At 62.2% G+C, this 25,923-nt stretch overlaps 2 protein-coding genes across 3 annotated transcripts; both read right to left on the bottom strand.

Annotated features, from left to right (window-relative positions):
- Nucleotides 1–5,407: 5,407 nt before the first annotated feature.
- On the bottom strand, nucleotides 5,408–19,562 carry HM13 (histocompatibility minor 13). Of its 2 annotated transcripts, XM_054218452.1 has the most exons (13): nucleotides 19,333–19,562; nucleotides 17,690–17,788; nucleotides 15,785–15,867; nucleotides 14,725–14,813; nucleotides 13,837–13,922; nucleotides 13,580–13,705; nucleotides 11,665–11,722; nucleotides 11,016–11,099; nucleotides 10,693–10,729; nucleotides 9,492–9,594; nucleotides 8,819–8,904; nucleotides 6,446–6,639; nucleotides 5,408–5,793 (listed from the first exon to the last, which is right to left on the bottom strand). In XM_054218452.1, exons 1-12 carry the CDS (start codon nucleotides 19,516–19,518, stop codon nucleotides 6,489–6,491), a joined length of 1,188 nt encoding a protein of 395 aa, XP_054074427.1. In that variant the 5' UTR covers nucleotides 19,519–19,562; the 3' UTR covers nucleotides 5,408–5,793; nucleotides 6,446–6,488. The 2 variants fall into 2 exon arrangements, with proteins under 2 accessions (XP_054074427.1, XP_054074428.1); XM_054218453.1 differs by lacking the exon at nucleotides 6,446–6,639 and having other exon boundaries at nucleotides 19,333–19,561.
- A 1,858-nt stretch (nucleotides 19,563–21,420) lies between these two features.
- On the bottom strand, nucleotides 21,421–25,740 carry REM1 (RRAD and GEM like GTPase 1). The gene is made up of 4 exons (XM_054218878.1): nucleotides 25,288–25,740; nucleotides 24,980–25,062; nucleotides 23,566–23,770; nucleotides 21,421–23,369 (listed from the first exon to the last, which is right to left on the bottom strand). The coding sequence occupies exons 1-4, from the start codon at nucleotides 25,601–25,603 to the stop codon at nucleotides 23,092–23,094; spliced, it is 882 nt and encodes a 293-aa protein (XP_054074853.1). The 5' UTR covers nucleotides 25,604–25,740; the 3' UTR covers nucleotides 21,421–23,091.
- Between the last annotated feature and the right edge of the window lie 183 nt (nucleotides 25,741–25,923).

The following is a 25,923-nucleotide window of genomic DNA, read 5'->3' as shown; positions in this document are numbered from 1 at the left end:
CCCCGCCGCGCCAATTATAGAGCGCCCACCGGGGAGGGCGGGGCTTCGGGGGGGAGCCGCGGCCAATGGCAGCGCCGCGGGGGCGGGGACAGCCCCGCCCGCTCCATTCATGCGCCCTCGAAGGGCAGCGTCTTAAAGCGACAGTGGCGGGGAAGAGGGCGGTGGGGGGGGTGCTGCCGGGGCTGCGGAGCTCCGGGGAGGGCCGCCCGCCCCGCCACCTTCCCCGCCGTTAACGCGGGTAATTGCCCCGCCGGCTCCCGGTGCCGGGCTCCCCGCAGTCCCCGCTTCCCCTCCATCCCCCCGGGCTCCCCGCAGCCCCCCTCGCCCCTTCCCGGTGCCCCTCCAGGCTCCCAGCCCCCCTGCGCTTCCCGGCCCCCCCCTCCTCCCCGCCGGCTCAGACCGTTAGACGCCAGGGCCGTGACGTCACCCATTCATAAAACCCCGCGCGCTGTCAGCGCGGCGCCTCGCGGGCGGTGCCCATGGCGACAGGGGCGGGGCGGGGCGGCGCGGCGGAGGGGGGGGACGACACCTGCAGCCCGGCCCGAGCCCCGGGGCACCGGCACCTCCACGGCGACACCGGGACCCTACGGGGCAGGGGCGGGGGGCGCAGGGTGCAGGTCGCAGGGGGCGCCGCGGGGCCATGGGCTGCGAGCGCGGGGGGGCGACGCGAGGGGGAAGGGGACGGGAGGGGGGGGGTCCCGCCGGTGCGGCTGCGTCCCGAGCCGCGGCCGGTCCCTGCCCTGAAGGGCTTCCGATCTGGGCGGTAATTAGCGTTACTGTTCGTTACCCTCGCACCTGCAGGGAGGCGCAGCCAGCGCCCTGCCAGCAGTGGGGCCGGGAGCCCTGGAGGGGGGGGGGGACACCCCGAGAGGGACACCCGAGAGGGACCCCGGCCCGCAGGACCCGCAGCTTCGCGGGGCGGCGCTGACAATGCCCCCCCTCGCCCGGCCCACCCTCGACAGCACGAAACGGTGCAGCAGCGAGCGGAGAGGGCGCAGGCAGAGCTGCGGGGTGTTCTGTCACCGCACACGCTGATGGTGTGCGTGCGGGTGTGCGCACGCATGGATGTGAGCGCCTGCGGGCACGCATGGAGGCCGTGCGCATATAGGTGCATGTACACACAGATGCAGGGACACACACAGACGCACACACGGGAATATTCACCCAGGTACACGGACCCGTGGATGCACACGCGCACAAACACGTCCGCAAGTACACGCACGCACACAGACACACATGTGCACACAGACACACACACACATCCATACACACCTGTGCGCTCTCATGCACACGCACACCGATCCGCGTGCCCGTGTGCCGGATCAGCCCCTGCTGCCCCCCACGTACCCCATGGGGCCAGGCTGCGCCGCCGCATTGTTGGCAGCAGCAGGCAGCTGCGCTGTGCTCCGCTGCAAACAAAACCGTCTGGGGCACCCCAACAGCGCAGCTCCAGCGCACCCCAACCTCGCCCCATGCTTTGCCAGTCCCCCCCCTGCCCCGCTCGCCAGGGGATGGGGCTGCCAGGGTGGGCTGCACTGCTGTGATGGCACCACTGTGATGACACCTTCATGGTGGCATGGCCACGGGGACAGCCCGGACACGTTGTGTCCTTCCTGGCCAGAAAGTGCGTCATGCGGGCTGGCGCCGGTGTGGGTGCAGAGGGCCATGGTGCCCTCCCTTTTGTGGGAGGTGGTCTGAGGGCAGAACCCCCCATGTTCAGCCTCCCCAGGTGTGCAGGGAGCTGAAGGCCTCCCCTCTTCTTCCTCCTCTGGGAGTGGGGGCAGCAATCCTGGAGAGCATGGCCGGGGTGAGCTTCAGCCCTCTGTCCCTCCCTCTGTCCCTCCTCCCTGTGTCCCCCAGCCTGGTGTGGTGGCGGTTCCCAGGGTGGGCACGGCGCTGGGGTCGCCCCCTCCATTCAGGGCTCGGTGGAGGGCCTGGTGCTGCCCGGTTCCCACCGCGGCTCTCAAAGCTGCTAATTAGCCCCCATCTGGCGGCAGTGGCCGGGCCGCGGCGGGGAGGCCGGGGACATTGTCCGCAGGAATGCCTTTCAGTGCCGCCGGCCGGCCGGGCCCCGCCAGCTGCACCGCCAACAATGCGCCACAGCCAGGACGAGCCACCCTCCATGGCCCCAAGCATCGGCCACCCCCAGCGGCATGGGGACCAGGATGGGCTTTGCTGCTGTGGTGGGTTGTCGTGGCACACGTGGCATGGTGACCCTGGCTGCCGGTGGCCCTCACCCACGGGATGTCCCTGGCTGCGGGACACCTCACCCCGGCCCTCTGCGTGCTGGAGCGCTGGGGTCAGGGATGGGGCGCTGGGGTCGGGGCTGCCAGCGCGGCTCCAGGACGCTGCCCTGGCCACAGCTGGGCGCAGGGTCCCGGCACAGCGTGCCGGACAGCATGGCTGGGGTTGTCTGGCAAGACAGATAGCTTCATTTCCATGTCAATTCTGGGAACGGGGCGCACGGCGCGGTAACAGCGGCCTCGGCCATATGGCGCTGACTGGGCTCAGCCCGGCTGTGGGGGGGGGTGGCTGCTTTGCGCAGAGCAGGGGTTGCCCGGCAGCCGAGCACATCAAAGCCCCCAGCCGCCCCCTGCCCCGCCGGGACCACACAGGGCATGGCCATGCTGGGCTGGCGAGGGGCCACCAGGGGCTGCATGTGCCCTGGTGACAACGGGGATGGGGGCCAGCCAGCTCCCCAGCCCCAGCAGCAGCCAGTCCTGCAGCACGGACACCACGGGTCAGGCTGGGGGCCCCCCTAGTGAACGGGACCCCCAAACCCAGGCTGCTCCTGCCCTGGCTCCATCCACGTCTCCTTACCCCATGCCATCCATGGATCGGCTCTGGGGACACACGCACCTCCGCCCTGGGGCTGTGCAGAGCCTCCAGCCCCCTGTGCCTGCAGGATGGTGCTGAGCCAGGGCTGCAGATGTGAACCGGGGCCAGCTGCACAGCTGGAGCAGGGCCGAAGCCTGAGAAAGCCCCTGCGCGTTCCCCTCCCGCCTTCTCCCTTCCCGTCCCCGGCTCCATCCGTTGCAGCCCAGACCAGCTGGAGCCAGGCGGCCCTTCCTGGGATTTATTCCAGCTTCCTGCCCCTCCTCGCCGGCCGGCCAGGGCCGGGGCCGCTCTCGGCTGCTTCCTCTCCCTGCTTGTGGCCGCCGGCCGGGCGCCACCACCGGCACCCGCCACCCCACAGGACCCCAGCTCTCACCGCCGGTACCCCCACCGCAACCGGGCATCCCTGGCCCTGCACGGTGGGGGACGAGGTGCTGCACCGGGGACTGCAGCACCCAGCACCCGGCACCCATCCCACCAGCTGCACTCCTGGCTGCGGTGGGGAGGCTCTGTAGGGCTCTGGGAGTGAGCAGCCCCAGCGTTCCTCCCTCTGCCCCAGGCACCAGCACCCCCCAGCCATGAAAACAGCACCCCACTGCCTGGCATTTGCACACAGGGACGCCCCACATGCACCCCCAGCTCAGTCCTCCTGCAATCCCTGGCAGGAGCTTGGCATGAGGGGAGGGTGCCCAGGCGCTCCCCCCACCAGCGGACACCTACATTGCTGCCCCAGGGGACCATGGGTGGGGGAAGATCACCCCAAATTCCACAGCTGCCGGCAGCAGGGCAGGCTGTCTCCGTCCCCAGCCCCTGCCAGACTGAGCTCCATGGATGGAGGTTTCCTGCCGGAGCCAGTGCATTCATGTTTCCATAGCCCCCCCCCGCCCCGCCCCGAGACAGAGGGACCCTGCGGCGAGGGGAAGGTGGCCCAGTGGCGGCCAGACAGAGTGGAGCCATGTGGTCACATCAGTGCTGGGAGCGGAGGTGCTGCAGGGCCCAGGTGCAGCAGGCGAGTGAGCCCGGGGCCACTGAGGCGCCGGCTCCGCTGGCGGCTCCTTGCAGGGCCCGGCATGCTTCCTTCCTCCAGCCCGGTCCCAGCTTATCGGCCGGGCAGGGTGAGGGGTGACCCCGCTCTCCCCTCCCCAGGCCTTCCGCTGCCCTGGGAATGCTCCTGGCTCCCTGCCACACTCCCACCGCACATACAGCTGGCACAAGCATCCCCGAGCTCTGCAGGGCAGCAGGAGGGAGACGCTGGGGCTGGAGGTACCATGTGCTACCCCCAGCCTATTCCTGCATGCTTGGGGGCTCCAAAGGCTGAATAGGGACGGGTGTAAGGCCACCACGGTATCAGGCTCCCACCACCCGAAGGTGGGAAGGATGCAGAGCCTCGCAGGATGCGGTGGCAGACCCGTACTGGGGGGTACACACCATCCCAGTGAGCCCCGGCTCGGGGCAGGGTGCTGCACCCCGCGGCAGAGCCAGAATCATTTTCCACGGGATACTGGAGGCTGGTGAAATCACATCTGGAGTCTAGACTCAGCGACTCCGTGGGCCGGGCCTGGCGGCTGCACCATGCCCAGGCCCTGCTGCACACTGTTTGTTTAGCTGGAGGTATTTAATTGGAATTAAAGTGGCCCCTCTTGTTTTTGCGGACAGGGCTGTTGGAAAAGGAGCTGTAAGTCATAGAAAACATCTGTAGGAGACTGCGAAGGGTCATTAGATGGCAGAACACGAGGCGCCACTTTTAGTGCTTGCAGCCGACGCAGGGAATAATGGTTCAATACGGCTTTTGTGGAGGGGCTGCCAAGCCGGCAAACACTTTCTATTTATTCTGGCAGTGGGCATGGCCAGGGAGATGCAGGATCCTCTGCACGCCTGCCCCAGGGGCGGCAGGGAGGACATCGCTGGTGCTGCGGGACACGCAGCAGCCGGCCCCAGCAGGAGCCAAGGCGGCTGCTGGAGCTGCCGCTGCCTGTGGCGACTCCAGCTGCGCTGCCTGCAGCGTCCCCCCCTGCCTGTCCCAGTCCCAGGGGGTGCAGGCTGGTGCCTGGCTCTCTGCAAGGAGCGGGGACAGCCCGCACTGCCTTCCCCCCACTCTGGGGTTGGGGTCACACAGCTCTTTCCCTCCCATGTCGACCTCCCCAGGCTGTGAGGGCTCAGACCAGCTCATTGAGCCCCCTCAGCAGCCGAGGCAGAGCACGTCCCCATCCTGCTAGGTTCCTGTGCCCCTATCCCTGCTCAGCCACCCTGCTCCATGGCCAGATCCCAGCTCAAACCTGCTCGGGCATAGGCTGGGGGATCAGTGACTGTGGCCCTAAACCTGGATGTGGCAAAGGAGGGGGGGCCAGGCTAAGGCTGGCTAGGGGAAGGCTGAGCACCAGAGGAGTGGGAGGGGGAAGGGGACAGTCACTTGGAAACAGCCAGACAATGGCCCCACAGGGAGAACAAGGCTGCTGGAGAGCCAGGATGCCAATCCCAGTGCTGGCCAGGGAGCTAAGCAGGGGCTACACGCTGGAGCAGTGGCCACGGCAAGGGCTGCCGGCGTGGCTGAGCAGTGCCAGACCAGCACTCCTTCCTTCGACATGGTTTAATATGAGAGAAAGCAAATGCACAATACAAAATTTAAAAACCGGCCTGTGGTTTGCCCCCCACCCGCCATGTATCCCCCACAGGAGATAAACAGGCAGGGGGGTGGCAGCGCGGCCCCAGGGGGGCCGGCGGGGGTTGGCTATGCGGCATACATCGATACCCCACCTGGGTGGCTGCTCCGACACACACAACACGATGCTCTTGCACAATTGTTTCTTCATCTGTCACTTGCGGAGGGTCTGGAAGGGCCCCAGCCCAGCGGCGCCAGGCACAGCCCGCGGGCAAGGTCACTTCTCCTTCTTGGCGGCTTCTGTCGTCTCTTCTTTGGAGGCCCCTGGCACCTCCTTGGGGGTAGAGCTCTCCTCGTAGCTGGGGACAAGAGGGAGGAGTGAGTGGGGCCAGAGACCTGTGCCAGGAGGGGACAGCCCAGCCTGGGGCCACAGGCTTGGGGTCTGCCCTGCTGCAGTGGCCATGCTGTGCTGAGGAGGGGGTGGGCTCCAGCCATCACCCCCCCCAGTATAGGAAACCCGATGGGGTAGAGCTCAGGCAGGGAGACAAGTGTTGTGACACCCCCCCAGACACCTCCAGAGATGGGATGCACACCTGGGGCTTCCCCCGGCCAAGCCATCAGGCCAGCCCTGTGCTTGGGGGTCTGTCCTCATTCCCAAGAGTGCCATCGGATATCCTGGCTAACACCACGCTTCTCCCCACGCTGCCATGCTGAGCCCTGGTACCTGCAGGGAGGGTTAGTGGGGGGAGCTGCAGCAAGACCAACAGCGGCGACCCCCGCACAGGGTCTCGCTCCTCTGGCTGCAAACACCCCCAGCACCGTCCCTGAGGCCCCGGCAAAGGAAACCCGGGAGGGCTGCCGTCCAGCAGGAAGCACAGCAAGGGCAGAGATGTCAAATCCTCTCCCCCTTCACAGTCTCCTCAAAGACAGGGAGTGAAGCCGCCCCGCAGCAGCGAGGCGACAGCTACTGCCTCTGCCCAGGGAAAGGGGAGAGCCGGGACCAGTCCCTACCTGGCCAGAGCGACAGACAGAGAAAGGGCACCGCGTGCGATTGCTACATGGCACTAGGGCTTTGCTGCCGGCGTCGGCGGGGACAGGACAGTTTCTGCTGCATGGAATCAGCAAGGCTGGCTGGCGAGCCGGACACGGTGGGGAAGTGGGTAAGTCTTGGTGTGTGTGGCAAGATTTCAGCAGAGGATTCATAGCTGCAGGAGAGAAAGGAAGCAGGAAGGGAAAGGGCGAAGATGAGGACAGAAAGAGAACAGAGGGAGAGAGAGAAAAAGCAGAAGAGTTTTGGAGTGAGACTGCTGCAAACCCACCGCCCTGCTGTCCCCTCCGGCTCTGGCATGCACTAGCTTGGGCTGGGGTGGCCCCAAGGCCATGCTGGCAGGCTCCTGCCTGCAGACCCCAGGGTAGGGCTGCAGCATGGAAGAGTGAGGGCTGAGAACTGGGGAGAAGGCAGCTCCCACTGGCACGGGTAGAGCCAGGCAGCTGGAGCAAGCCTGGGCACTGGGAAGGCAGCAGCAGAGTGGCCCAGGCGCTGTGCAGGCAGCAGACCGATCTGGCAGACCCTTTCTTGCCACTCAAGGACAGCGTGTCTGCAGCAGGTAAGAGTGACAGGATGGGTTCCCCACCGCTGAGTGCCAACAGAAATAGAGCGAAGGTTACTGCCTGCCTAGGGAAGCTCAGCAAGGCTTGGGGCCACAAAACTCATCCCGATGACGCCCACCTCAGCACCCGTTTCCCAGGCCTGTAGCACAGATCTGCTGGCTCCCACCTTCCCTGCAGCACTGCCTGTACCGGCCACTGCACCAGACCCTCGCTGCTCTCTCCCAGGGCAGCTGACGGCGGCTGGAAGGCACCATGCACAGGCAGCTTGCTGTGTGCAGGCAGCCGGCTGGCAGAGACCACAGCTCCAGGCTGCCATCAGTGTGAGGAGGATCAGGGCACAACTGAAGCTGCACAGGGGGAGCTACACCTGGTGGGATTCCTGTGGTGGGAGCCGCTGCCCTCCAGGCATGAGGTCCCATCGCATCCCACTTCCTCTGCCTGCAACTGGAGCGACTTCGGGGGGCTGAAGCCCAGAGCCCATCAAGGTTCCAAGCCCCCAGCCTCCTGCACTTGCCCTGGCAGCACTCAGCAAACAACAGCAGGCAGCGCTTTGCTGCTGGAGCAGCTTGTGCTAATGCTCTGTGGGGACACTAGCGCCCGGTGACCGGCTGCCAGGCTCCCCAGGTGCCTTGCTACCAGGCGGGCCGGACTCGCAGCTCGTTTCTCCCGAGTTTCCTGGCACGGGAGGTGGTGCTGCTGTCAGCTGGTGAGTCACGGCACTGGGGAGAGCGGCTGCAGGAACCCAGGTGCACAGGAAGGACGATCCCAGGACACTCAGTGCCTGCAGCAGCGATCGTCAGAAGCAAACATCAAAGGAGGGGCAGGTGCGGCAGGGCTGGGGAGTCAGCCCAGCTGACAGCCCGGTGGGAACACGCATACCTGCATCTTCCAGGGGAGGGGAAGGAGGCAAGGGCAGTCGGCTCCCCACTGCGCCCCAGTCAGGGGCTGGTTTCCCTCTGAGCAGGCTGGGGGCTCAGGCAGGCCCCCGTGGGCAGGGGCACCCCCGGAGTGGGGAGGCTTGGGGGTGCACAGCCCTGCTTTGGGACAGATATTCCCTTCCCTCCTCTGCTTCAGCCATCCTCAAACAAGCAGCTGCAGTGGGCGACCACGGAGCCTTGAGTACCACTGGCCGGGCACAGCAGAGAAACAGCTCCCAGGTGGGCCAGGCCATGCTCTGCACGGCTCAGAGGGGACAGTCCAGGCCGGAGACCAAAGCCGCCCACTGTCAGCAAACAGGCAAATGCCTGGAGCGTGGCAGGCTGAGAGAAGGGCTGGAGCGCAACAGCACAGACCCCTTTCTTTCCACCTACAGTCCCTGGGGCAGGGAGACTGCTGCAAACCAGGATACTTCATCTGGGATGTGCTCAAACCAGCCCTGGCTGCTCTCGCAGCTGGATCCGGCTCCATTCTCCCCCACCCACGGGCCCTGGGACACAATGACCAAGTATCTCAGCACCAGGTGTGCGGTCCCACCCTCCCCTCCCTGCCAGCGTACGGGAAGAGTTTGTCACCGGGGCGTAAAGCAATACCAGATGCTGCCTGCCTGTTGGTACCGCACCAAAGCTCCCACCCGGCTACGAGGAGGTGGCTGGAGCCAGGGCCGGCATGTACAAACACAGACCTGCTCCCTCCACCCACGCACGTGCACACGCACACCCAGAGCGTGCCCAGATGAACCAGTCCCTCCAGCTGTGCCCAGGCGTGGGAACATCTGCACGCTTCATGCGCTCCAGCGCCGCAGGCAAAACAGCTCCGTCCCCAGCTGACGCTCACCTGAACATTTCAGTTACTTCTCCCTTTGCCAAGGCCACAAGAAGCGGGAATCCGATGCATGCGGGGACCAGGTACAGAAGAGCAGGCTGTCAGGAAGAAAAACAACTGTTAAAGCAAACCACAAATAACCCCTCAGGAAAAGCACAAGGCAAGCTGGCCCTGTCCCTCCTGCACCCATGGCATCTGCCACAGGGCTGGGCTGCACAGAGGGTTAAAAACCCAGAAAGCAGCTTTGAGAGCCAAGTTACAGCTGCAGCAGCACAAAACCCTCGCCATGAGGTCCCAGTGGGCCACAAACACACTGAGGGCCCCTGTGCAGACCAGCGACAGCACCCATAGCATAGCACGTGGGCTCCCAAGGCCCCTCCGCAGCACAGAGGGTGGTGGTTCAGGGGCAGCTTGATTGTAAAGAGCCACAAAAACACAGGGCAGCCCAGCTGAGGTGCTGTTGTTGGAAACGCAGCTGCCTGAACCGGCCTTGCCCCAAGCAGGACTCGGCTCCAGCCAGGCACACAAGCTTTGGGCAGGGAAAGGTACAGGCAAGCACTGGAAAAGCAAACCTAAGAGAAGGAACACGTCTACTTTTTCCTGGCATGACGCAGGAACCTTGTGGCCAAGCTGGCGTGTCCCGCTTGGGACGTGCATCTGCGGCAGGCAGCACGGCGGAGCTCACCTGGGCGTGCTTGAAGATGTGCATGATGAATATGGTCAGGCCCAGCCCGAAGATGTAGGCCACAAAGCTGGTGTAGAAATACGTGTGTGTGTTCTTCTTCAAGCTGTAGGGAAAGGCAGCAGAGTCCAGTGACCTCAGGCCTGGGACAGCAGTGGCCAAAGCAGAGCTGACCCAGTGTTCTCAGCCATCTCCCACCACACTGGGGTACAGGGAGCTGTGCTCTGCCCATGATCTCAGGACAGCACAGAGAGTGCCACCAGTATAGCCCCTGGACCCGTGGGAGCGGTGTGGGGCTGGATGGGGTGACACCCAGGTGAGGGGCTGGTGAAGGGAAGGGGGAATGTGATCCTGCTGCTGGATGGCTACTTGCGGGGAGGAATTGGTGCTGGGACCCAGGAAGAGGGTCCCACCTTCTCAGGGGAGGCATGGCCAGTCCCTGGCACCCTGCTCTCAACATGTGCTGTTTTATTGCAGGGCAGGCTGCAGGAACTGGGATTCCCAGCAGGTGCAGGCAGGATGTGGGTGGAAACACCTGGAAGAGCTGGCACAGACCGAAAGGTCTATGCAACAGCAGCGGGAGCGGGACCACACCACCACAGTCACACAAAGCGTCCCATTCCCAGCAGCTCCCCAGCCGGAGACTTTTGGTGTGGGGCAACTGCTGAAAGCAACACCCCAGCGGTAGGTGCAGCTTCCCTGCATAGGAAGGAGCTGCTTCCCTCAACGTCAATGGCAATCCGGAGGTAGCTAGCACTGCCAGGTACTGATTTGCATCCACGCGAGCACTTCGCAGGTGCCAGCACCCCCGGCTCTTTCCCACACTGTCGCTGTTTCCCCTTGCTGCCATCACATGGCAGCGCTGCCCTCTCCTCCTCACTGCCAGGGAGCCAGTGAGGCTCTGTGGGGCTGTTACGTGCTGCCTGCCCTGCCGTGCATACAGCAACACTCATGAGCCCAAACAACTCACCCCCAGTGCTCAGGACTTACCCAAAAAGCCAGCCCTGCTCACGTCTGCTCTTCCAAAAGCTTCCCCTTGCACTGCACCCCCATCCCTGCTGCACTCCCGGGTCCCCACGCCAAGCCCCGGAGGGGAGCACATGACCACGCTCCTAGCTCCCTCTTCCCCTTTTCCTCTACAAAAGCAGCTCAAATATGCTGCAAGATCCAACCTGCCAGAGCCCCTTCCCTGCCGCCCACTCACCTGATGTCAAACCGCAGCAGCAAGGCAATGAAGATCCCTGCGGGGAGAAAGGGACAATGAGGGGACGGAGGTCTTTGGCAAGGCTGAAGGAGGCAGGGCAGGACCCGCAGCAGCTCCGGGTGCTGTGCCTGGGCTGACAGTGCCCTCTTGCGGCACAAAGCACCGGGACAGCACCCGGACCGGCTGGGAGAACCGCAGCCCACGCAGCCCCCAGACCCGGCAGGGCTCTGGCATGGCCAAAGGCAGAGGGAGGCACCGGCGCAGCTCCCCACAGCCTGTTCAGACAGGCAATCCCCGTCACGCCCCCACTCTTCTGTCCTTACCTGGAATGACAATGTCTCCCAGACCCAGCATGGCAAAGTTGTCAGCCTCCAGCCCCTTCTCCAGCAGGTCCTGAGGGAAAACCACTACAAGGAGCAGAGAGGCACAGTGAGGGGAATGACTGTGCTGAGCAGAACCCAGTGTCCTGCCAAAATGGACCGCAGCAGGGCAAGAGCCCTGTCCCTGCCCTCAGTCCCCTCCTCTCCTGCAGCTCCCCCGCTTCTCCTCCCCGGGACAGCTCTGAGGTGGAAACAGGGGTTTGGGGCCAGCTCCACGCACAGGTTCCAACCCAGCTCCCAGGACCCAAAACACTGCATACTCCACAGCAGCAGAAATTCACCCCTTCTGCTGGTTTTTTTTGAGGTTTTGATTTTTATTTTTTTTTTGAGCAGGTGAAATTGCCTGCTCTGGGAGTGCAGATTAACCCAGTCAGCTCAGGCGTCTGCAAACCATCCCTCTCCAGAGACCTGGCCTGACTCCCTCCAGGTCCGCGGCACCACACGCAGCAGTCTAAGGGGTCACTAGCAGGAAACCTTCCTGCACCCATTCCACCTTCTGAGCCACCTCCAGAAGGCAGAGGGTGCGGTGTGAGACAGCAACCGCAGCAGAACAGACAGCCCCACCTCCAGCACACAGGGAAGATCTACTCACATTTTATCGGGGCCTCGAACGATTTGGCAACTGTCACCATCACATTGGTGCCAAAGACCTAGGGACAAACAGAGGAGTCTGAGGTGACCACAGCTGCACGAGGAGATGTGTATGCTCAACTACAGCCTCACCTCAGGCCCCGGTGTGGACTTAGTGGCAGAAAATTGCCAAAGAGCCGCCAAACTGTGGGCAGAGGAGTCCTGCAAGTGAGCCCACCGCCCAGGGGAGAAGGCACAAGACAGCCCTCGAGGAGGTGAACATGTCACAGCTGTTGCTTTCAGAGCAGTGCCGGGGAGACCGCTCATATCGCAGAGCCATGGTGCTGCCCACCACCCGGCCTCTCCCCAGCATCTACCCCTGGCAGGTCGGTTCAGCTCTGATTAGTCAACTCGGTGGAAAGCCTGACCAATGCGCAGGATGTGATCCGGCAGCAGGAGCTCCCAGCAGAGTCCCAGCCGGCATCAGGCTGCTGCCCATGAACTTCCAACGGGGGACAGAGCAATTGTCAGATCAGCTACATTTTGCTCTGAGGTCATTTATTTGTACTGCATTGGTTGGGGGAGGGACTGTAAACACATAGGTCAACCACCCTTATTTCTGTTCCTTTTCATCTCTAAGCCTCCAGCCTTGGCTATACCAGCAGCAGGCACATAAACCAGATGCTGGTTAGCACTGAGTGAGCAAGATCCCAGAGCCAGGGATTAAACAAAAACCTTAAAGCAAGCGTTGGGCATCAGATTAACTCCCGTAATGTGTAGCAAGGTCTGGGCATCGCCACAGAGTGACAAGACTCCACACTGGGTCCAGGGAAAAGTGTTACATGCAAATTCACCCCAAGACTATGCAGGGGGCAATATCATCAATCCAGTGAGCAGTTCTCCTTCCACCTTGAAACCCTTGTTGGATCTCACCAGGATTAAATCCGCGCTAAGATCCAAGTGACTGCTCCCTGCAACAGGCACAGTCAGAGGGCCTCTGCTTCAGGATGACCTTTTTGTGAGGCTCCAGTGATACAGCAACCTGCCAGGGAAGCCAAGGTGGAAGACAGCTGGCAAGCGGAGATCAGCGAGGGCTGTCCTCTCGCAGGCTCCGAAGCCCCATGAAGACACTTAACGCCCCAAGCAGGGCATGAGGCACTGGATGTGCTAAGCCAGAAGGCTGAACCCTCTCCAGCTGAGAGCAGAGGAGGAAGTGGCACACAGACTAACGAACCACAGAGACGAGACTGTTAACGAGCTATGAAACAGGGGCAGCACCGGCTAAATACCAAATAACACACAGTAGCCAGGCTTAAATAGGGAAGGATTACTCAGGCAGCTGCAGAGCTGCTGGACAGACCTCAAGGTATACAAGGCTCTCAGACATTTGGAAACACAGTAATTCAGAAGGTGGAGGCAGCAGGAAGGACTGAGAAATACAGACATTAAAAGGAGAAACACACATCCAGGCCCTCAAAATGAAGATGTCGGAGCACTGCACTGGCTGAGGGGGAGAGACTGGAGGCATTCCAGTGTTTGATCCTCTGTGCAAGAGAACAGAAGGATGCTAACAAAGGCGGCAGACGACAGGGCCGAGGCACAGCCCATACAAGCAGGATCAGTGTACTCCAGAGCAGCCTTGTCCCCCAGCCCACCCAGCAGCTCTGTCAGGCATTGGGAAGACCTTACTGGGGAATACAGGTCACCAGAACTGGTTAAGCTGCACACACCAGTACCCACAATTTCCTGAGTCACATTCTGCCACTGTTTGATTCTGTTGTCATCCCCACCACACCCCTTTCGGCTAAGAAAGTGGAAATCCTGACTGCAAACGTGTGTCCAGCCAGCGTGCTGCCTCCAAAGAGGCATAACACCACGCACATGCCTTTCACCAATGGCTGCAACTCGCGTCCGCCCCGGGGAATGCTCCCGTTTACCCAGAAGACGTCGTAGATGAAGAGGCCCCCAAGCAAGATGCAGCCAGTGCTGACGTTGTTCAAGTGCAGCAGCTCCACCCCATTGAGGGAGAATGCCAGCCCGAAGAGATTGTTGGCAATCCAGTGCTGAGAACGACAGGAAAAGGAGGTCTGGGTCCCACTGAGCCACAGCCTGCAGATACCTCGTGTGGAAAGGGGCCCAGGTCTGATCCAGCCTGGTCCCTGGCATCCCCATAACAGGACTGCGTCTCTCTTACCTTTCTCAGCAGGTACCAGACTCCCACAACACTGCTCAGGGCCAGGCATACAAGATCCTTGGTGTCAAACTCGTAATTCACTATTTCTGCAATAAAACAGAGAAGTCACATTCTGGGCAACCCCGGCAGCTCCTCTTCCCGCGCAGGGCAGAGATGAGTGACTTCATAGCAGGGAAACAACGCAGACTGCAGTGCTCACATCCCAGATAAGGGGACTGTAACCACAGAAATAGCCGGGTCCACAGTAAACACGTGCAAACTGCATGCGAGTGAGCAGTCGGCCCTGGCAAGCCTGGACCTTCCCCTTCAGCCAGACTCTGCCACATGGACAGCATCTGCGATCCTTCTGTCAATAAGGAAATTGGATTCAGGCACTGTCTAAAGCAGGGAGAAGCAGATCTCCCTCTTCCTGCACCAGTTAACTCCTGGTGGTATTACTAGAAGTACTCCCTTACCAGTAACGCTACTGGGCATGAAACTTACCAAAGCATCTTCTACCAGTGCAAAGGTTTGAACCAGATCAGTTAAGGCAGCACAAAAAAGTCAGCACTATGCTATCCAAGAAGCTGAAATAAAGGCAGTGCATTTCACAGCAGCCACGGCACCATTCCTATAGCACTCTGGGATCCGTTTCTGGGGTTTTGCTGCCAGCCAGAGGCAGCAAAGAGGGAGAACGCCAGCCAGTGCAAGAAGATGTACAAGGCAGCCCCAGCTCTGCACGGGCACTCGGCGCTCACACTGGCTACAGAAGCACAGCACAGAGCAAAAGGTAAGTCTTTGAGAAAGTTGTTTCAATGGTCTGAATGTCAAAACACCAAGTGAGCAAGAAACAGAACAGTGAAGGCAGATAACATACAGGCCTCCAGAGAGACCAGTGAGCCAACATACCTTCCTTGCTCTCCCCGGAGCCCTGGGTGAAGAGGAGCTGGTACTGTTTGTTGGGGAAATTTGCAGGGAAGAATCTGTTCATCATGGGGCTGAAACGAGAGATGCAGAAAAGGGCAGTTTGACAGAAACTCTGCAGGATGCGCTGCCCAGCTCCTCTGCGTGACGGTGTCAAAGCACAGATGCTGGCCCACACCCCCTCCTGAGAGGGGGAAATGCCAAGTTTTGCCACATCAGGAACTGGCAGGAGCCCCAGCTTCAGTCACCCAGCCACAGACACGGGACCTACTCCTCCCCAGAGGTCTGATCTACCATATGTGACAGTCCCCAAAAATGCTCTAGCACAACAGGCACAGAGCATCACCCGCAAGAAGTTAGGACCCATCACAGACCCCAGCACGTTCCCTGTGCCACCCCCAGCAGCCCCCTTGCACTGTATGGGTCTGGCCACCCAGAATTGGCTTTGTCAACAATGAACGGCCCTCCTGCAGAGCTGGGAGTGGGGGCTGAAACCCTTGCCACAGTTCCAGTCTAGGGAAAGCATTAGGTCCCCAACGCCCTAGAGCTCAGGAAACAGGAAACCAGTTTTACTTTTTCAGTTACTGAAACAGCCTGAGTTTTCAACACCTCGTGCCAAGCATCAGCGCAAGAAGCCAGGGACGTTATTGTGAGCTCCAGCTGCCTCTTTCAGCTGTCGCAATAAGAAGAAGACGGGTGCTGAGGAGCTCTCCCTTCCCCAGGGCAGCGAGGACTGTGCCAGCCCATAGCAGCTACAACAGTGGCCACCCACACCTCCACAAGCTCTCCCAGTGATGCTGCGTGGGGTATCAGACTGCTGGGACCCCCAAGACTCTGGTTCTGCCCTTGGCTGCCCCTTGAGGGGCCTGCCTCCCCAGAGAGCCCTCCACACCACTGAGCAAAAACATCCTACGAGCTGGGACTTGGCTCTGCTGCAAGGCAATGGTGCTCTAGAAACCCCCCAATAAATTCGAAAGGCCACTGCCTCGCAGAGCAGGCACCCTTGGACACTCTTGCCCCAGCTGCACCCTTCCCTCCACTGTACCTGATGGTGTGGGACAGGGCCAGGATCCCCAGCACAAAGAAATACATGGAAAGCAGAAGATTGATGTACTCTTGAGAGAATATCTGCAAGACAAATACAAAGAGGGGTTGGTTACTGCAGCGTCCTCCCCATCTACAGCACTTCACATTGCGATCGGCAGCTGCTGTGCCAGTGCTCCAGGGAGACAAGAAGAATAGCTGGAATAACCCAAATTCTTGCACCACTGATGTGAAATATGTTGGAAATCGCCGTGTGCTCGCAGAACAAGTACAACGGGCCTGCAAGTTGTCGCACATCTACAAGATGCTTGGGTCGAAAAATAACTCCTGTGCTGCAGAAAGGAGGACAGAGCTTCCCCTGCGTGTCTCCTGCAGAGTGAGCCGGAGCAGGGAACAAGTCACCATGCTGCTCCTGGGGGCTGCCCTGGCAGAGGGGAACAGCAGCACCCCCGCTTCACTACTGCAGCGGGCCGAGCGTGTCCTGCCCTAATTAAACGGTATTATTAGAAATCCTGCCTTCCAACACACACGCTGCCTTGCTGCCAAATCACAGCCCTACAGACCAGGGTGGGGAGGACCCAGTGCCATCCATGCTCTCCTGGAGAGGGGATGCTGGAATATGAGAGCTCATGGCAGGTTGCAGATATTAGAAGCAAGAACCGCTGATCATGTAGTGACATCAGCAGGGCCACACTGCACATTCAGTACTTCTTTTCCTGGCATCTCCATCCCAGTCAGGAGCAAGAGGCACAAAATGCACCCGAGGAGGTGCAGTACCACCCCGAGACATGGGCAAGGGGTCCTTTCAGCGGCCAGAGGGGACCCAGCAACAGGGTCTGGTGGCTGCTCCATACCCCACCATCAGGAAAGGCTCAGCAGATGCTCAGCTTTACTACTGGTGACCTACAAGAGGAGCTGCAGCCCCGGTGAGCACACAGGCTAAACTTCATAGCTGGAAAAGTGGGGATTATTACTAGGGAGGCCCGATCTTGTCTACTGCTGCAGAGATGACCTTTGTGGCCACACAGGCTGCAGCACACACTTGCCTTCCCAGTGCAGCCACAGCCCGGGCTGGCGCCCAGGCCCATGCTGGGGTAAGGACGCGCATGGTGCAGCCATCAATCCAGGGCAGGAGCCCACAGCGTCAGTCAGCTGCTGTGTGGTAACTGCAATGGGCAGAGAAGGGACTTTAAACTACAATATTCCCAATTTTGCACCTTAAACCTCACCTGGCCAGCCAGGAGCACCCTGCCACCTTGCAGGCAGTCCAGGACAAGGCAGCTGGAAGCTGCTGCGCCAAGAGGATGGCTCTACACTGGTGTCCCCACAGCTTGTCAGGCCCCTCCAGAAGCTCAGCTGCGTGCAGGCAGCCAAAGGTGCTTTAAGAAAAGACACCTTCTCCACACAGCCAAAAGCACCTGCTGCTGGGATCTCCTATCTGTGACTCAGGAATGGTCATCTAACTTTGCTTGTTGACTCCAGACATCTAAAAGACTTCACCTGAACACACATGGGCTCACCCACGAGCTAGCAATCCCCCAGGCCTGCAGTCGGGACAGCTTGGGAAGCACAGCATGGAACACAACACAAAGACAGCAGCATTTGCAACTCAGCAGGCCCTGGCATCCTCTGGTTTCAGTCCGTGCATCATTACATCAGCCCACAGAGACAGGCAGAGCTCAGGGGTGAACTTGCCCCACAGTAGCTCTCCAGAATCACCCCGTGCACAAACAAGCTCTGAATTACCCCAAACGGTTACAATTCAGGCAAGAACTGATGTTCTCCTGCGTGGTGATACTGAAGAGCTCGAGTCATGTAGCCTACACACTTTCCATCCCAACACCAAGGGCCCCCAACTAGGGTAAGCCAAAAAGCAAGTCAGCGCCCACCAGCATCGCTCACTTACTTTAAAGAAGAGGTAGAGCCCCAGAAGGGTGCAACTGGCAACAATGGGAAAACGAGCAGCATCTCGGCTAGTAATGGTCTCTGGCATCTCCGAGGAGTTCTGGAGAGAGAAGGAGAGGACAGGAGTGGATCAGCCCCTGCTCTTGTTTCCTACCTCAGCAGGAGGTGAGCAGACGCAACGAGCAGGGCTCCATGGTGGCTTCGAGAGGGGCAGAGCACCCACTGGCACCCCCATCATTCCCAGAGGTGGGGCTGTGGTCACAGGCAGAGTGTGAGATGGAAAAAGCAAACCCCGCACTTGTCTTTCCAAAGGCTGCCACAGTTTACTGCTTTTTTCCTCTTGGAGATGGGGAAAAAAAACCCAAACAATTCTGCCTGCTGTGCTGGCATTGTTCCTTTCTCCCCATGCCCAGAGGGGAGCTGGGCTCCCTTGCCACTCACGCCCGACCGTCCCCGACAGCCTCCCCATCTGTGCGCACCATATGTCGATCACCCTGTGAATGACATTTCCCTCCAATCACCTTTTTATCCCTCACCTTGCTCTTGGGACGCTCCTTGTGCTCAAAAGCCCCAGATTTATAAACGCCTTTCGCCTTCTGAGACATCTTTGCACCAACTAAACCAGCCCCTTTTCAAGGCATTTCCCATGAGAGGCCTTCAGCTTTCAGAGGAGAGGCAGAGCGCTGCCTGCCTGCTCCCCTGCCCAGCTGGCTGCTGCTCGGAGACCTAATCTCTCAGGCAAACACCTGCGGCCAGCGCTGGACAGAGTGCACGTTAGCAGAAGCTCTTATGCAAAGCAAGCCTGCAAAAGAACAACAGCTTATGCCAGGCACAGCTGCTGCCACACAGCACTCAGCGGCGCAGAAGCAAGTGCCCAAAGCGCCACTGGCTCCCCGTGGCGTGAGTGATGAGAATTTCCCCCCAGAACCATGGCCAGGCCCTGCTCACAGACTTGGTTGCCTGGGCTGCCAGGAACCCCACTAAAATCAGCTGAAACACCTGAAGTAAGACACAAGGGGCTTTGAAAAACAGTAATAAATCAGACTGTGTAAAACAGTCCCTTCTCCTGAGCTGCAGGATACGAAGCATTGGGATTTAAGTCACAGCTGCTGCCCGAGGCCAGCTGTGAGATGCGGAGAGCAGCACGACGGGCTGCAGGGACAGCAGAGGGTGTGCAGGCAGGAGAGCGCGGCAGCATCCCGGGGACCAGCCCCAGTACTGCGGGGCGGGGGGAACAAAGCAACACACGAGTCCCCCCAACACAGTCTCTCTGGCGGGGGTGCAGGGGGCGGTCACGAGTTCTGCAGCGCTTGAATTTAGCGGGACAGCGGGGACGGGGCTGGAGAAGCCAGATCTCCCCCCAGGGTCCCCTGCCTCCGCCAAGGCGCGGGTCTCTGCCTTTCCAGGGACAGGGAGCGGAGCGGGGGGCCGGGCCGGCTGCGGGACAGGGCACCCGGGGGGGTCCTGGCGGTGGGATGAGGTCTGGAGGCCCCGGAGGGTCTCCCGGGAGCGGCGAGGGGCAGCCCCCGCTGCCGGGGAGGGGTGGGGAGGAGGGAGGCCTGAACGCCCCGTCGCCCCCGGTGGCAGCGGGGGTGGCTGCCCCGGCGGTGGGAGGCCGGGCCGCCCCGGGGCCCGCGGGGGTACCTTGCTCTTGGCGCAGCTGACGGAGCGCAGCGCCCCGAAGAAGATGGGCAGCAGCGCCATGAGGACCAGGCTGCCGTAGGCCAGCGCCATGCCCTCGGGGGTGGCGGGGGGGCGGGCGGCCGCAGGTGTCCCGGCCCCGGCGCCGGCCCCGGCGGCGCTGCCGTTGTGCGCCGCGGCCTCCTCCATGGCGGCTGCTCCCACCGCAGTCCGCTTCCGGCCGGCGCGCGCCAGGGACACGTCCTCTTACTGGCCGGAAGTGCGTCAACGCGTTCGACCACGCTCAACCACGCCCCCCCCGGCCGCGTTGCTAGGAGACCGATAGCGGGCCGGGCCGGGCCCGGTCCTCCCCGCCCACACCCCACAGTGCGAGGAGCGGGTGAGAGCCCCGGGGGGATCCCTGCGGGCAAGGGGGGACCCCCGGCTCCCCGCAGCCCCCCGGCCACGAGTGGGAAGGTGGCGGCTTCAGCCATCACCAGCCCGAGCGAGTCGGGCTGGGGGCTCCCGGGCCTCTCCTCCATCCAGCCCTGGGTTTTCCTGCCCTTTGCTGTCTCCCCAGGACCCCTCCTGCGCTCTCAGCCCACCCGTGGCCGCACTCAGCGGACACCCCCTCTGTAAAAATGCCTCCTCAACGGCAGTAAACTCTCCCTGCCACTGGAGCGGGGCCAGGGCTCTGCTGGAAAATTGGCTGAAACCTGTGTTTTCCTCACAAATATTCCCTCCCCTCCCGAGCCACTGTCAGCCCAGCTGTGCCACCGAGCTGCCTCCTCCTCCTGCGTGTCCCCCTCATCCTCGCTGGGGTGAGAGTCTGCTCAAAGGCAAAGGCACCATCGGAGACTAAAGATTGAGCAAAAGCTCTATGGTGCTGCCCCAGGTTTAGATCTGAGCCATGGGCAGGGGAAGGGAGCGCAGCAGAGATTAAAAAGCAAGTTTTTTTTTTTTTTTTCCAAATGTTTTCCTCTTTTTTTTTTTTTTTTTTTTAAAAAAAAGGAATCTATTTCAGGACCGGGGGTGATTCATAGTTTCGCATTTCAGGCAGAGGGCAGATGGAAAGGCCCCCCGGGAGCCCCTCTCTGCAGGGCTGGCCTCCTGCTCGGGGTGCTGTCCTCTCACTGCCACCAATTCTCCCACAAAGGAGAAGGACAGTCACCGAGGGCAGCAGCGGGCAGCCACACAGGCAGCGTGCCCGCACACACCCCACTGCTTCCCACCCTGCTGCCTGCCACGGCGTGGCACGGCACAGCACAGCGCAGCTACTGACCCCCTTACTGACCCCCCCATCCAGCCCCTTATGGACCCTTTCGGGTACCCACCTGCACCCTAAACCCCAGCTTGGCTTGGGAACCCTTGACGAAGGGTGACGGTTCCCCTCCCCGCCTCCCCCCAGCTGCTCAGCACCAAACCCGGGTTAACCAGGGCAGGAGTGTCATCCCGAGCTGGGGGGAGCCCGAAGCGAAGGCTGGCAGGGGCTGAGCTGCTCCTTGCATTGTTAAACCAGAACCAAAACCAGCCCCCGGCTGCTGTCATCCTGCGGGGACCAAGGGCTTGAGCTACCCATGGCAGGGCAGTGGCCGCCTTCCACCCCTCTGCTTTTCTTAGCCACTCTCCATAAGATGAACCCCCACATGTCAGGGTGGCTGCTGCGGCGCTGCAGGCTGCAGGGATTGTCCTCTCGGTGCTGGCAGCAGACTGGGAGGAATGGGAGATCATGAGAGACGGGCGAGGGGGCTGGAGGAGGAGGGGGCAGTGGTCACCATCCATCTCTGCATGTCCTGGGGTCCAGCCGTGGCACCCATCAGCGTTGCCCTGGGGCCGGGAGCTGGCTCGGCACCGATGCTCCGGGCTCTCCTCCTTCCTTCCTCCCTTCGTTTCCCAGCGTCTCGCCGTGGCCCCCCTTGGCCTCTCCTCCCACCCTCCAGCACGGCCGCATTTTTCTGGGTTTGAGCTCATTCTTTCCACTCCCCTCTCTGCCGGCTGCCAACTTTCCATCCCGTGGCTGCCCCCGCCTCCCCCCCCCCGCCTCCTGCCGCAGGAAAATGCCGGCTGCAGCTGCGGGAGGGACCAGCAGCAGCAAGGAGCTCCTGACCTCGGTGTGCAGCCCCCGTCCCTGGTGTGGCTGATGCTGCGTGAACCGCAGCATTGCATCCGGCTGCACCAGAACCAGGATGCGGGGAGATCCAGGGCCCTGGATCAGCAGCCGGAGCCGGAGCAGCAGCAAGGAGAGAGCAGCAATGCCACAGTTACCGTTTTGGGGAGGCACAAAGCAGCACAGAGAAAAGCCTGAGCAGGCTTCCCTTGTCCTGGGGGTGGAGCCCACAGGGAGAAGCCCTCGATGGGATTTGCACCTGTGGAGAGAGTGTTCTCCCACAGGGGCAGGGCGCTGCCCCATCGCAGTGTCCCCTTTACGCTGGTGACCCCCTCTCCAGCTGCACTGCGCCGGCCACGGCCAGCGGCTCCCCACGCTCGAGCCGCAGAGCGAGCGGAAACTCCCGACCTGACCCAGAGAGGGAGGGAGGGCACCGCTGATCCTCCCTGGCGCCGGGCCCGGGGCCACTGAGCAGGCTACCCCCCAGTGTCCCGGCTGCTCGCCGGCAGCGCAGCCTAAAAACAACTGGCAGAACCCACGCAGCTCCAGCATCACCTCCCCGGGTGCCCAGGGTCACTTGCTGCTTGCTGCAGCCAAGCACGTCCCTTCCCGGCTGTGCCACACTGCAGGCAGTGCCGTGCTGCCCGGATCCTGCCTCCCTGCCCCTTCCCAGGGCACCAGGAGCCACCGAGCATCCAGGTCCTTGCCCAGGCTGCAGCTCCCATGGTGCCTGGGCATTTGAGACCAGCAACTTGGCAGAGCTCAGCCCTTCCCAGAGGCTTTTCCAGAGCCAGACGGGACCTGGGAGGTGCAGCGGGGTCGGGGGCTTCTGCCAACACAGGGGACAATGCTGTGACCGCTGGGTGAGGAACGGAGACTTCTGTTGAGCTTGGATGGAGGCTTTTCCTGCCTTGAGTTGTTTTGTCTGGTGAAGCAGGAGCAGGAGGCATGTCCCCTGCCACAGCTGTGAGCGATGAATTGAGCTTGAATCTGACCGTGCAGCCCCAGTGCACAGCTCCCCGTGACAGGGACTCAGCGGAGACCAGCACCTCCCTGATGAGGTTTATTCTGCAGATCGAGGGTTTTCCCCATTGTGCCAGTACAGGAAAACCTCAGTCCCAGAAGCGCTGGTGCCAGGGAGATGTGGCATAAAGCCCTGGCATGGGGAGGCTGGGGGTGCCAGGCGATGCTGTCCATGCTCCCCCAGCCCCACTCCCCAGCCAGGACTGTCCTCAAGGTGGACACTGCTATAGTGCCCTCACCGGTCCCTGCCACCTTGTGAAGGACGGGCACCATGAGTGGGACCAGCCACGCTCCCAGCAGCCTCCAGAGCTGCTCCAGCCCTGCACCGGGACATGGCCACCCCTCACCTCTGGCTCTCCAGGAACATCTGTAATCCAGGAGGCCACCACCGCAGGCACAGATGCCCATCCCACCCTCTGCTCCATGGGTGCAGCCCAGGGGACCCAGCCCCACTTGTCCCCTCTCCTGGAGGGGAAGTGGCCGGATTCAGAGCACCCCAGCCATCCCTCAGCACCAGTTAAAACAGCTCCACGTCCTCAGCATCGCTCTGGCCCCGTCTTGGCTCTCCTTGCACCCACAGAGCTGCCAGCCACGCTGCTGGCAGAGAGGAGTCCCCAGCCCGGGTGTGCGGAGGGACGGGAAGGCGGCGGCTCTCAGAGCACGGACAGGTCGTGGCAGGACTTGGAGCGGACTTTGAGGGCCACCTTGCTGTTGTTCCTGGCCACCAGCCTGTCGAGGAAGCGCCGGGCTCTCTTGGTGAGGCTCTCCTTGCGCTTCTGGCCAGGCGCGGGGCGTGTGCGGGCCTCCTTGCCCCCACGGCGCAGGCGGATCTGCCGTACCACCCCCTCGAAGAGCTCCGCCACGTTGTGCTGCAGAGCCGCCGACGTCTCGATGAACTTGCAGTCAAACACCACGGCGCAGGCACGGCCCTCTGCAAGGGAAGGGCAGGGAGGGGGGGCACGGCCCCGCTGGCACCCCAGGGGACGGGCACAGCCACAAGCGGGGCAGTGGCTGCACCTCCAGGGACAAGGGGAGAGATGTGGGGGAAGCAGCTGGGCAGGGAGGCCGGGCACAGGGTCCCCCCTGGGCGTCTCCGCCGGCCAGACCACCCCACCACCACCACTCACCTTCGACGGAGACCTCGCGACACCGCACCAGGTCGGTTTTGTTCCCCACCAGGATGATGGGGATGTCCTCGGCCTGCCGCGCGCGGCGCAGCTGGATGCGCAGCTCCGAGGCGCTCTCAAAGCTGCCCCGGTCAGTGATGGAGTAGACGATGACGTAGGCGTTCCCCACCTGCAGGCACTGGCTGCGGCGCCAGTTCTCCTCACCCTGCCACCACACAGGGAATGAAATGTCACTGCCCTGCAGGGGCTGCTGGCAGCCCCAACTGCTGCTGGGTGACAGCAGAGCACCCCAACACTGATGGGACCTGCCAGCGCACCCCACCAGCCCCCACATCGTGGGCAGCAGACACGTGGGCCCCATTAATAAAGTGCAGATTAAAAGTGCCTGATTTTGGGGGGTGTTTGAGAGTTTCCTCTTCTATTGGCAACAAAGTGGAGCTGTGGGCTCAGCTCAGCTTGGGGGGCTGAGGCTGCGCCTTCTGGAATCATCCTTGGCCACACAACGCCCATGTTGTGGGTGCAGCACCCTGCGTGAACCAGCTGTCCCTGCCGGGCAGGGTGGGATTAAGCAATAATGGAAATAAAAGGCCGTTGTCAGGGTGTTACGGTACTGGGGTATCTCCTTAGAGTGCAGCCACACACAGGAAATGCAGCCCCAGCCCACACGGGTGCTGTGCCCACGTTCACAGCTCTGGCACTGGCTCCATCCCCACTCCCAGGGACTGGTTGCTGCCCGGTGGTACCCATAGGAACGCCGAGTCCCGGCATCGAGGGAGGCAAAGGGGTGTTTTGAGGGAGGTGATGACAGCAGTGCTGGCATTTCTTCCCAGGAGATGCCTCTGAGCGCTGGGCAGAAGGAATGCCCCATGACAGGCTCTCGGGGCCACCGCTCTGCCTGTTGAAGCACGTGCCCTGGCTGGCAGCATTGTCTCACATGGATTTGCTCAGTTGGCTCCATCAGCCCCATTCCCAAACCATTCCCGTGCATTTCTCAGCAGGCTGGCACCATGCTTCTTCCCCACAGCCCCTTCTTTCCCACCCCCCCCCACACTCCCATCTCGTGCGAGGGGCACCCTGCACCCACACCACTGCTCCTGTGCTTGTGATGCCCCATCACGAGAGCCCCCGCTGGCCAGAAGACAGCAGGCAGCCTCTCACGCCAGTGAAAGGTGGGCAAAGAGCCATCAGAGATGTGACCCCAGCCCCTGCCTTGCCCAGTGTCTCTGTCCTGCTCTGCGGCGAGGGCAGCGGCGAGCCCTGGACATGGCTGGGAAAGCCCCAGGGAGCTTCATGGAGCTCAGAGGACTTGAAGCAGTGGCTGTGCCCATACAATGTCCCCGGGGCACATGCCAGCTCACTTGGCCCCACCAGCAACACAGGCTTCCCACAGCACCCAGCCCTGGCACTGCCATACCCGCTGCTCTGGCTCCCAGGTGTCCATCACCAGCAGTGTGGTCTCCTCGCCATCCACAGACAGTGTGCGCTCGTACGCAGCCCCTACGAGACACCGGGAGAGCCCGGTTGGCACGGCACTGCCCAGGCACTGAGACCTGATCCTGGCCCCAGCACTGAGCTCCCCTCCATCTCGCACACGGGTTTTTCCCATCACGGGGCCATGCACGCAGCTCAGACACACGTTACCTCCATGCCACCTCCTCTGGGCCCCGCAGTAGGCGACCCTGCTGCAAAGGGGCCCCAACCACCTCTGTACCAGGCACCCACCTCCGTGCTGTTCCAGCAGGTCCCGCTCCTGGACGCCGGCGAAGACGTTGACCAGGCTGGTCTTGCCCACACCAGGGTCACCCAGCAGCACCACGCGGTACAGGGGCTCCCAAGAGCTGGAAGAGCCTGAGGACTCGGAGGACCAGCTGCCCCGGGGGGCCGCGGCCCTGCCACCCGGCTCGGATGCGGAGTGACCGAGCTGGGGATGGCAGGGCTCGGCCCGGGAGGTGGCACCCGGTACCCCGGGCCGCGGGAGAGGGGTGCTGGCCCTTCTCCGCAGCGGGCTCTTGCTCCCGCGCTGCGTGTTCAGGGTCATCTGCGGCACCGAGGGCAGCGGGGCTGGGAGAGGCTGCCCCGAGGGCCCCCGGCTCCCTGCAGCCCCCCCCCAACCGCGCCAATCCCGGTACCGGTGCCCCTTCGAGCCGCCGGTAGCTCGGGCGCAACTTTCCCCGGGACAGGCTGGCCGCCGCCCGGCCCGGGCTTTAAACCCCGGGAGGCGGAGCCCCTCGCCGCGCCCGGTCCCTCCCCCGCCGGACACACCCCCGCCCGCACCGGTCCCGGCCCCGGCCCCGTCCGGTCCCCGAGGTCCCCGCGGGGCTCCCGGTGCCGGGTGAACGGCGACTTCCCCCGGGGCGC

The sequence above is a fragment of the Rissa tridactyla genome, chromosome 12 (genome assembly GCF_028500815.1).
Source record: "Rissa tridactyla isolate bRisTri1 chromosome 12, bRisTri1.patW.cur.20221130, whole genome shotgun sequence".
NCBI classification, from domain to species: domain Eukaryota; kingdom Metazoa; phylum Chordata; class Aves; order Charadriiformes; family Laridae; genus Rissa; species Rissa tridactyla.
The sequence above is the reverse complement of the archived record's forward strand: the minus strand, read 5'-3'. Positions and strand labels throughout refer to the sequence as shown.

What these genes read in the sequence shown, in the direction of transcription:
- HM13 (XM_054218452.1), bottom strand. Translation starts at nt 19,518, where the DNA reads ATGGAGGAGGCCGCGGCGCACAACGGCAGCGCCGCCGGGGCCGGCGCC. An exon ending in TCTGGTACCTGCTGAGAAAG is followed by an intron (nt 13,706 to 13,836) that starts GTAAGAGAGACG and finishes TGTCGTTCTCAG; the next exon opens with CACTGGATTGCCAACAATCT. An exon ending in GTTCGAGGCCCCGATAAAAT is followed by an intron (nt 11,100 to 11,664) that starts GTGAGTAGATCT and finishes TGCTCCTTGTAG; the next exon opens with TGGTTTTCCCTCAGGACCTG.
- REM1 (XM_054218878.1), bottom strand. Translation starts at nt 25,603, where the DNA reads ATGACCCTGAACACGCAGCGCGGGAGCAAGAGCCCGCTGCGGAGAAGG. An exon ending in CCTGGGAGCCAGAGCAGCGG is followed by an intron (nt 23,771 to 24,979) that starts GTATGGCAGTGC and finishes GTGTGGTGGCAG; the next exon opens with GGTGAGGAGAACTGGCGCCG. An exon ending in TCGCGAGGTCTCCGTCGAAG is followed by an intron (nt 23,370 to 23,565) that starts GTGAGTGGTGGT and finishes CTTCCCTTGCAG; the next exon opens with AGGGCCGTGCCTGCGCCGTG.